At 64.4% G+C, this 9,923-nt stretch overlaps 1 protein-coding gene across 1 annotated transcript; it reads right to left on the reverse strand.

Annotated features, from left to right (window-relative positions):
* Positions 1-950: 950 nt before the first annotated feature.
* On the reverse strand, positions 951-9,414 carry MMP9 (matrix metallopeptidase 9). The gene is made up of 13 exons (XM_007067749.4): positions 9,062-9,414; positions 8,035-8,270; positions 7,282-7,430; positions 6,840-6,968; positions 6,566-6,739; positions 6,234-6,407; positions 5,370-5,543; positions 4,795-4,950; positions 4,010-4,232; positions 3,566-3,705; positions 2,897-3,047; positions 2,535-2,638; positions 951-2,277 (listed from the first exon to the last, which is right to left on the reverse strand). Exons 1-13 carry the CDS (start codon positions 9,203-9,205, stop codon positions 2,168-2,170), a joined length of 2,064 nt encoding a protein of 687 aa, XP_007067811.2. The 5' UTR covers positions 9,206-9,414; the 3' UTR covers positions 951-2,167.
* Positions 9,415-9,923: the final 509 nt, after the last annotated feature.

Below are 9,923 nucleotides of genomic sequence, written 5' to 3' on the forward strand. Positions count from 1 at the left end.
TCGGCAACTTATGGCACTCTGCTGCCTGCCGGGTCCCAGCCGCCGGCCCTGCTCAGCCCGCTGCCGAACCCAGGTCAGGACCCCAGCAGGCAGCAGCGTGCCATTCAAAATCCTGCCCCCCCCATGAAGAAGCTTGCTGGGTTCCTGCCCCTCTTCCTCTCCCTCCCCGCCGCCCATCAGCTGATGGCCCTTGTGTGGGAGGGGGAGAAGCAGAGCTGCAGTTCTCGCTGCTCTGGGGAGGAGGTGGAGAAGAGATGGGGACGGGGCCTTGGGGAAGGGGCGTGGAATCAGGGCATGTCCCCTCCAGCCCCCTGCCGTGAGGCGCTCTGAGCAGGGGGCTGGGAACACCCCCACGACCCCAGTCCACACCCCCAGCCCTCTGCCCTGACCCTTACACCCTCCCACACACACCCCAGCCCTCTGCCCTGACCCCTGCACCCCGGCATGACCCCATGCTGATGCTGGGCAGAGTCCCTCTGAGCTGGGGCTGGATGCCCAGCGGAACTGAACTGTTCCTGAAATGATCGGGCAGAAATGGGTGGGGAACAACCCTCAACAGCCAATGAGAAAACAAACCCTGGTGATTTGGGGTGATCTGATTTTTAGGCCGATTGCTGGAGCTTTTGGAGTCTCTCCTGAGCTGGGGATTCTTGGGGTGGCCATGCTGCAGCCCCCACCATGGCCCCCCACCCCTGCCCTATCTCTAGGCCACCCCCATCCACCTCCCCACAGCAACACTCCACCTTCAGTTGCGGTGCAGCCCCCACCGACACTCCCTGCACCCCCCAAGGGGGACCACAGTGCCGGAAAGGAGAGGCCTGGAAGCCCCAGCCCCAGGACACGAGAGACACTCTCCCAGCCCCCACCCCACTCAGACAGGGCCTTTCCTGGTGCTCGCCCCCAGCCAGCTCTGGGTGGATGGATGGACAGACACAGCAGCACCCACATGCTGTTTTTCTCCAGGATTCTCTTTATTAAAAATGTGCAAGGTACAAAAATGGCAGCAGGAGAGAGAGCGAGGGCCGCGCCCAGCACTCCCTGTGCCCACTGAGGCCAATGGCACCTGCCAGGCCCCCAGTGCATGGGCACCAGCTCCTGAGCAAACCCAGACAGACAGACACAGACTTATCAACTTCTGAAAAAGACAAAGTCGCTTACAAATCTCTAAGCAGTTTGCACCAGGCAAACCAATCCATGCAGCACATGCAGGCGGGGGGCTGCCACCTACAGAGACCCGGGCCAGGGACGAGAGCCTTTAGCTAACGCGTCCTGTTCCCCACCCCACCCCACCCAGATTCAGCTGACGCTGAGGAATCAGGATATTACAGCTCCCAGAGGCTGTCGCCTCTAGATCTCATTTGGACCGTCCCAGCTGGGTATGATTTTGTTTCGTTGGAGCTGCTGCCCAGAGTCTCTGGAAAGCAGGGCCTGTCCCTCCCTGGACCCGCCTGGGGCTGGAAGGCAGGCCCTGGGCAGAGATTCCATGTGCCAACTCCTCAACCTCCCCTGCCAGCCTGGGGCTGCCGCACGGAACGAAACAACAAAAACCAAGAGTCTGCAGGGATGTACAAGCTGCTGGCGGGGAGAGGCGCTGGCCTGCGCCGGGCCGGCTCTGGTGCAGGGATGTACAAGCCGCTGGCAGGGAGAGGCGCTGGCCCATGCCGGGCCGGCTCTGGTGCAGGGATGTACAAGCCGCTGGCGGGGAGAGGCACTGGCCTGCGCCGGGCCGGCTCTGGTGCAGGGATGTACAAGCCGCTGGCAGGGAGAGGCGCTGGCCCATGCCAGGCCGGCTCTGGTCCAGGGATGTACAAGCCGCTGGCGGGGAGAGGCGCTGGCCCATGCCGGGCCGGCTCTGGTCCAGGGATGTACAAGCCGCTGGCGGGGAGAGGCGCTGGCCCATGCCGGGCCGGCTCTGGTGCAGGGATGTACAAGCCGCTGGCGGGGAGAGGCGCTGGCCCATGCCGGGCCGGCTCTGGTGCAGGGATGTACAAGCCGCTGGCGGGGAGAGGCGCTGGCCCATGCCGGGCCGGCTCTGGTGCAGGGATGTACAAGCCGCTGGCGGGGAGAGGCGCTGGCCCATGCCGGGCCAGCTCTGGTGCAGGGATGTACAAGCCGCTGGCGGGGAGAGGCGCTGGTTGGCTCTGGTGCAGGTGAAGCTGCCTGGGCCCTACTGCTCCGGGCAGTTCAGGATGTCGTATTTCACGTAGCCCACTTGCTCCACCTGGTAGCGTGGGGTCATTCGCCAGTAGAAACGGTCCTGGCAGAAGTGGTACTTTCCTGGGCCGGGGAGGAATCCAGAGGGAAGGGGTTAGCATGAAGGAGGAGCTGTAGGACCTGCCTACTCCCAGGCTCCAGGGAAGCCATGCGCAGCCCCTGCTGCCCAGCCAGGCTGAGCACTCTGCCCGGGTACAGGGGCAGTGCCAAGGTGCCATGGAGAACTCCCGCTTCCAGCTCCGCAGAGCCAGGGCCCCGCGCTCAGGTCCATCTTGGCCCAGAGAGAGGCCCCGCATCCCAGAGCCCAGAATCCTTCTCACCTTGGTAGAGGAAGACATTGTGGGCATTGAGGGGCACGCCGGCAAAGGTGTCATCAGTGAGACGTGGGTAGCCCTTATCCACCTTCTGGACTTTCACGTCCAGCCTGTGGGGAGAAGAGCAGCGCTGGCTCAGGCGCCCACAGACCCAGACGTGGGGCCCTGCCCACTTGGGCCTCTGTCATAGGGGCAGGAAACGAGCTAATTCCCTGAACCCGATCGCCGCCCCCGTTCCCATCAGCCAAGCATCAACTTCAACCCGTGCCCAGCCCCCATCCCCATTGGCCCAGCATCCGCCCTGCCCTGGTCGCCACCCCTGTCCCGGCCGGCCAACACCGGCCTCACGCTCCGGGGCGCGCACTCACCTCCAGTACTTCTCCCCACTGAAGAGCAGCACCTTGCCGCGCCCCCGCTGCAGGGCCCCCGAGATCCGCTCTGCCTCCTTGCCAATGCCCAGCTTCTCGATCCCGCGGGGGCCCACCACGCTGCTGCCCGTGTACACCCAGAAACGCCGACCTGCCACAGTGACACGGTGCTAGCACGACAGCCCCAGCCACGGGAGAACGTGCAGCCACACAGCCCACGGCAGGGCGCCCGCCCACACAGGGGCACTGCGGTCCAGCAAGCCCCCCGAGGGAGCAGAGTGGCAGGGCACGGAGCTGCAGCCCTGGCTAGGGAAGGACCAGTCCCTCAGCCGGTCACTACGAGACTGGCCACTGGGCCCCTCACCCAGCTCCAGGGCGCCCAGGGCTCTAGTGACCAGGTCGGCCCCGTCCCATGCTGCTTGGTGGCCCCCAGAGAGAGGCGCTAGGACAGATGTTGGCACTGATGGCCCACCCCATGCAGCAGCCAGCCCTGAGTGGCCCCCAGGCTTGCGGCAGGGCAGCGTGAATGTGGGGAAGCTGGGACAAGAGCCCAGTATCAGTGCAGCAGGAGCCAGGCCTGGCCCCCAGTGAGGGACACCCAGGGCACCAGGGAGTGGGTCTCTATGGGGCCGGGAGATCCTGGCAAGCTGGGCAGGTCCCAATCCTCACCCGAGAAGAAGAAGAGCTTCTTGGTGAGCACGTCCTGGAAGGCAGCATCGATGGAGGCCGGAAGGGCTGGCCATGTGGCCTTGATCCGGAATGGGCCCTGAATCGCCCTCTTCCGGGACACAGAGCTTTTCCAGTAATTCCTGAGGGTGCAAGATCCCAGCGTCATGCCGGCAGCATGGGGAGTGAACCCCAGTGTCCCTCCGCCCCCCAGAAACCCCTGCCAAGCTCGGCCCTGCTGCAGCAGACTTGGGGGTCACACTCTAGGGGCGAGGGGGCCCCACCAGCTCCCTTCATCAGCAGAGGGCTGGGAGTGGCTCCGTGGGGAGCAGGGGCGACTCCAGGATTAAATGCCCATGTAGATACCAAGGTCTGGGCTCCCCTCATCCCTGTGCCCCCCACCCCCACTGCCGCCACCACTGGGCACAGGGTGCAGGGCTCACTCACCCGCTCTTGAAGAAATGCAGCTCCCCATTGATCTCGGTGATGGCGTCGAAGGAACTCACTTTGCAGGCATCGTTGCTGGGGTCCACGGGGCTGGGCTCAGTTGGCCAGGGGTAGTCGTCAGGCTCAGCCGTGGTTGTGGTGTCCTCGGCTTGTCTGGTTGTCTGGTCAGGGACGTCTGGCGCCCGCGTCGTTGGTGCTGGGGGCTTGGGACCAGAGCCGCGGCCTGGGAGACGGGAAGCAACATGAGGCCAAAGCCGCAGGAGAAGGACCCGTCTGCTGGCGGGCGATACAGGGGCCCCAGCAGGGCAGACCGGCGCAGCTGGGACAGGTGCACGCAGGTTGTGAGCCAGAGGCCCCGGCCCCTGGTGCCACCACGTGGGTCAGGCTGCCAGCGCTCTGGGCTTGGAACAAGCCTGTCTGGAGCAGTGGGGAGCTTGACGGGCTCCCACTGTGCGCCCTGGCACTCAATTCCTGCAGCTGGCGCCACCCTGGACAGGGAAGCGCAGGGGGAGATTTCAGAGACCCAGGCACGGCTCTCGAGCATGGGCTGCAGCCCGCCATGCATCCACACTCCCCTCTCGCCCGACAGGGAGGCATCCCTGCTACGTTGGCATGCAGCAGTCAGGGTTGCCATAGAAACTGGCATCTCCATGGATACTGATGGAAACGCTGAGCCAGTGACATGTTCAAGTCGGGGCCATTTCTCTTTCCAGGATCCACGCCGTGGCCCTGCCCTGCCCTGCCGCCCACCCCTGCCTGTGCCCGGGCTCAGGGCAGCTGCTCACCGTAGAGGAATTGGATGCCGCTGACATCGTCTGGGTGCAGGTGGAAGTCCTTGATGTAGCTGTACATGGGGTACATCAAGGCCTCGCGGACACTCGAGTGGTCCAGGCCCAGAGAATGGCCGAACTCATGGGCAGCAACCAGGAAGAGGCTGTAACCTGAAACCCCAGAACAGCTGTCAGGGCCCAGGCAGACCGCCTGGCCCTGGGGGTCTGACGCCCACCCTCGCAGCCGCCAGCCACCCGCACTGGCCCCTGGGGTCCGACAACTGGCCCAGCCTTCCCGCACTGGTCCTAGGGGTCTGATGCCCCCCCCACCAGCCAGCCCCGCCTAGCCCTGGGGGTCCAATACCGCCCCCCGCCAGTCCCGCCCGACCCTGCTGGTCCGATGCCCCACCACCAGCCAGCCCTGCATTGCAGTCCAGAGAGCCCTGACCAGCCGCCTGCCGCAAGCACATGCCCCAGGGGGCTGAGGCGCAGCAGCAGTAGGTGGGCTGAGGCCAGGGTCCGTGACTGCTTCCTAGAAAGGGCCCAGCGCGGGGCAGAGGGGGTGGCCGGGGCACAGGGAGCGGCTGTACCTTGGTCGGGACAGAAGCCCCACTTGTGGTCGGTGTCGTAGTTGCTGGTGGTGGAACACCAGAGCTTCCCGTCCTGCCGCCCCTCGCTGGTGCACGCACTGTAGGTCTGGCCCAGGAAGGTGAACGGGAACACGCATGGGTCACCCTGGGAGTTCCCGCCAATCACAGCTGTGTCTGCAGCACAAAACCAGCCAGGTGAGCAAGACCCCAGCCCCCTGGCGGGGGAGCAGCACCCCTAGGCTGCTTGGGCCCCTCTGAACAAGAAGACGTCCGCTGGGGCAGCTGCCACTGCAAACACAGACTCTCTGGGGGCCCCCAAAGCGCAGGGGACACAGATATGGGGAGGGCAGCAAGGGCCTGGCTTCTGAGGAGTCTGGTGCTAGCCCAGCTCATGCACCGGCCCCACCTCACGCCCAGATGGTCCTGGGCAAAGAGGCCAACACCAGCAAGTGCCAAGGTGCATGCGCCAGGCGTGAGTGCGCTGCGGGCTCCCAAATTCAGCCCCCTCTCAGGCGCTCTCTGCAATTGGCCAGGGCTGCGAGCAGCCAGGGCGGAGGATGCCGGGGATTCATTCCCACGGAGCCAGCTGGGGCTGCACGCTGGGCAGGAGTGCTGACAGCCCAAAGCAGAGGGCGGGGCAGGGCCCAGATAAGCAGGAGAGCCAGTCAGGTTCCAGTGCTGGAAGGGGCCCCTGGGGCAGATGGGGAATGCGCCCTGCTGCAGCCCCCCAGGGGTGCCCAAGGGAAGATACTCCTGCAGAGTGCGGCAGGGCTGTGGGAGGTGCTGTGCCGTAGGGGGCCACCCCATCAGCCGACCCGGCTGTTGTCTGAACAGTCCCACGCTGCACCCCCAGGAGCCCAGTACCTCTGTTGGGGCAGAACCCGTATTTCTTGTCCTGGTCGAAGCTGGCGGTCGTGGCGCACCAGCGGTAGCCATCAGAGCGCCCAGCGGTGGTGCAGGCGTCATAGGACTTCCCCTCGAAGAGGAAGGGGAAGACGCACTTGGCCCCGTCACTGTTGCCGTCGTAGGTGTAGAGAACTACCCGAGAGAAACAGAGAGCGCTGGAACGTCTCCGCCAGGCAGGGGCCTCTGGACTCACAGCAACCCCCTGCAGTGCCAGGGAACCTGCCACCTACCCACGGTACCCTCCCTGCACGGGGCTCCGGCCCAGGGCTGCCCCAATGCCCGATACTCACACTCGCTGGGGCAGAAGCCGTAGACCTTGTCCCTGTCGTAGTTGGGGGTGGTGGCGCACCAGGGCAGCCCGTCGGAGCGCCCCTCCGAGGTGCAGGTGGAGTAGGACTGTCCTTCGAAGGTGAAGGGGAAGTGGCAGGCGGCCCCGTTGGCATTCCCGTAGCTGGTTTTTACCACTGGTGGGGAGAGAGGAGGGGTGAGGTTCAGGGTCTGCGGCTAGTGCCAGGGGCAGGGTGGGTTCCCCAGCCAGGCAGCGACCCTGGAGCCTGACCTCACCTATCCCTGTTCCCAGCGTCCAGAACTCGTCATCGTCGAAGTGGGCATCTCCCTGAACCCCTTTGCCAGGGGGGAAAGCGTGGGCCAGAAGTCCGTCCTTCCCGTCAAACGGATACCCGTCACCGTGCTCTGGAGACAGAACCCTACAGTCAGCCACGTGCCTGGCTCCTGAAAGCCCCCTCTGCCCAGAGAGAGCAGGGCAGAGAGGGGAGATGGCCGAAGCCCCCCATCCAGACCCCCCCACACGTACCAGGACACGCTCGCGCACCCCGGCAGGCACACGCACCCAGCAAACACCCATGCTACCAGGGGCTGACAGGAGGTGTAAATGAGCAAGTATAACCCAGGAAACCTCCCCCTGGGCCTGCCCCTTGGCCCCCTCACGAGCCCTGCCGCAGGCACCCCTGGCACCCCACCCACCTGCCCGGACAGAGGGGCTCACCCTGGACGCCAAACTGGATCATGATGTCAGCCTCGCCGCTCTGCAGCCGGGTGAAGGTGAGCGGGGTCACGTCACTCCACACCTTGAAGGCTCGCGCAAAGGCATCGTCTATCACAGAGGCGTCCAGGTCTGGGGAGTAGTTTAGAACCCTGCGGAGTGGGGTGGGGATGAGCAGCACAGGGTCAGACCACAGGGCTCAGGTGCACCAGGGTAACCCCCCAGCCGCATCTAACCATGGACTAACCGGAGACACCCGAGACACCCAGGGGACGTGCTGCACTCACAGGACTCAAACCAAGGCCTCAGGGGCTCCAGCCCCACACGGTGGCTACCAGAGCCCAGCTGTGCCATGGCATGGAGCCGCAGCATAGACTCATAGACTCATGGAATCACAGGGGTGGACGGGACCTCAGGGGGTCATCGAGTCCAACCCCCTGCTCAAAGCAGGACCAACCCCCAACTAACTCCCCGCCCCTCATGAGAGCAGGCTCACGGTGCAACACGCCCATCAATGATCAGCACCCCTCTGGGCTGGGCCTCCCTAGGCCAGGGTGATCGCCGGGGACCTCAGCCCAAGCCGGCTGGAGGACATTAGTCAGAGCTGGGCTCCTGGCAGGGCTGCAGCTGTAAATCAGGCCTGCATGGTCTTGGGCCAAGACTCTCCCTCCCTGCCCCCAGGTGCAATCTCCTGTCTGTGGGGCATCACTGCTATTTTGAAGTCCAGGTGTGGCCTGGGGGGTGGGTGGGGCTCACCGGTAAGTGAGGTCATTGTGATCCCACTTGAGGTCTCCTTCGAAGGTGAGGAAGCTGCCCACATCGGGGACACCGCAGCGAGGTGCCCGCATGGCATCCAACGTGTTGGCATCCAGCTCCCCCGTCTCCTCCAGCCCCAGCTGCTTCTGCATCCTCCTGAGCGCCTTGCCCAGGGACATCTGCCTGCTGCGGGTCTGCCCCTCTGCCTCCGCATAGCCGAAGCGCAGCAGGTAGCTCTAAGAAAGGAGAGACGGTCAGAGGGGGGGCAATGCCGGGCGGGATGGGCAGTGCCTGCTGCTGTCACGGAGTGTGGGGGAGTCCAGGCCCTGCACCCCTCTTCCTGGGATTCACTGGGACTCTCAGCCAGCCAGTAAAACAGAAGGTTTATTGGACAACAGGAACACAGTCCAAAACAGAGCTTGTGGGTACAACCAGGAACCCTCAGTCAAGTCCTTCTGGGGGAGCAGGGAGCTTAGACCCCAGCCCTGGGGTTCCCTGCGTTCCTCCACCCAGCCCCAAACTGAAACTAAACCCCCCCAGCAGGTTCCCTTCTGCAGCCTCCGTCCACATTCCCGGGCAGAGGTGTCACCTCCCCCTCCCCCTCCTGGCTCAGGTGACAGGCTCTCAGGTCTCCCGTCCCCAGGGCACATTCCCAGGTCAACACTCCCCCCTCCCTGCTGCGTCACATCATCACAGCTGCCAGGACAGGACCAGCTGGGCGACCTAGAGGGAAAGTGACCCATCCCACTGCCATTCCCAAGGAGACTCCCAGCTTTCCCCAGCCCTGCATCCAGGACACTCCCTGCCCCGCATGAGAGCAGGCTCACGGTGCAGCCCTCCAACCTGCGCTCTTCCATCCCTCCTTTGCCATGGATCAGGGGAAACGGACAAGGCCCTCGAGCGGTCACTGGGCTCAACTTGGCAGGGGACCCACGAGCCCACTGTCCTAACAGCCGACCGTCTGCACGGGCACCCCAGGGACGCCCTGCTGGGGGTCCCAGCCCTTACAGGCGAGCCAAGTACTCACTTCTGCAAGCTGTAGATCCGTCACATTACTGACCAGCTCCCCGGGGAAAGAGATCACAGCCTGGGGCTTGGAGTGGAGTGGTGCAGCCCAGCAGCTCAGGGCCAGGAGCCCCATGGCTAGCGGGGCCAGGAGAGTGAGCCCCATGGTGAGGCAGTGGGCTGAAGTTCCCTTGCTGGCTGGCGGGCTCTGGGTGCCGGGCTGCCCTGCTGCTCTGTGCAGTGCAGAGCTGCCAGCTCCTATTTATGCTGTGCAGGGGGAGTGAGTCACTCAGCCCCTCTCCCAGCTGAGGTGACTAACGGCACACTCAGGCCCTTGGGGCTTTGCTCAGCCCTTTAACTATTTCAACACCTTGTTTACCAAAACACAGGGCCCCACAGGAAGCAGGACATCCTGTGAGGCAAGAGCAGCGGGGGAGGGGTTGGACAGGCCCCTCCGTGCCAATGCCGTGCCCAGCTGGCACTCTGGAAAGCAGCACACAGGCCCCAGCAGAGGGGCCTCCTCCCCAGGCTTCGGCACTGGGACGCTCACGGCCCGGGAAAGTCGCAAACTTTTGCTGCCCGAACCTGGTTCTCCCACATGGGTTTGGGGCAACAGCTCCTCCCCCAAGCCCTGTATGAATTCGGGGCTGGACTGGGGCCAGGTGTCTGTTCCTTGGCCCAGCTCCGCAGGGGTAATTCTGCTCAGTGGAGTAAACAAGCAGAGAAGGAGACCCACCCCCCGAGGGGGGGAGATGCCCAAGTTAGTGCTGCAATGACACTGCTGCTTAGAGTAGAACCTGCAAAGTCCTTGTAAGCCCACCTGCATTGTCAGATCCACCCAAAATCTGGCCTGTCAGGGCAGCATCAAGGGTGCAGCTTGTGGG

Source organism: Chelonia mydas, chromosome 13 (assembly GCF_015237465.2).
Source record: "Chelonia mydas isolate rCheMyd1 chromosome 13, rCheMyd1.pri.v2, whole genome shotgun sequence".
NCBI classification, from domain to species: domain Eukaryota; kingdom Metazoa; phylum Chordata; order Testudines; family Cheloniidae; genus Chelonia; species Chelonia mydas.

What these genes read in the sequence shown, in the direction of transcription:
- MMP9 (XM_007067749.4), bottom strand. Translation starts at nt 9,205, where the DNA reads ATGGGGCTCACTCTCCTGGCCCCGCTAGCCATGGGGCTCCTGGCCCTG. An exon ending in GATCCAGTTTGGCGTCCAGG is followed by an intron (nt 6,969 to 7,281) that starts GTGAGCCCCTCT and finishes TTCTGTCTCCAG; the next exon opens with AGCACGGTGACGGGTATCCG. An exon ending in GGGCTTCTGTCCCGACCAAG is followed by an intron (nt 4,951 to 5,369) that starts GTACAGCCGCTC and finishes CTGGGGTTTCAG; the next exon opens with GTTACAGCCTCTTCCTGGTT.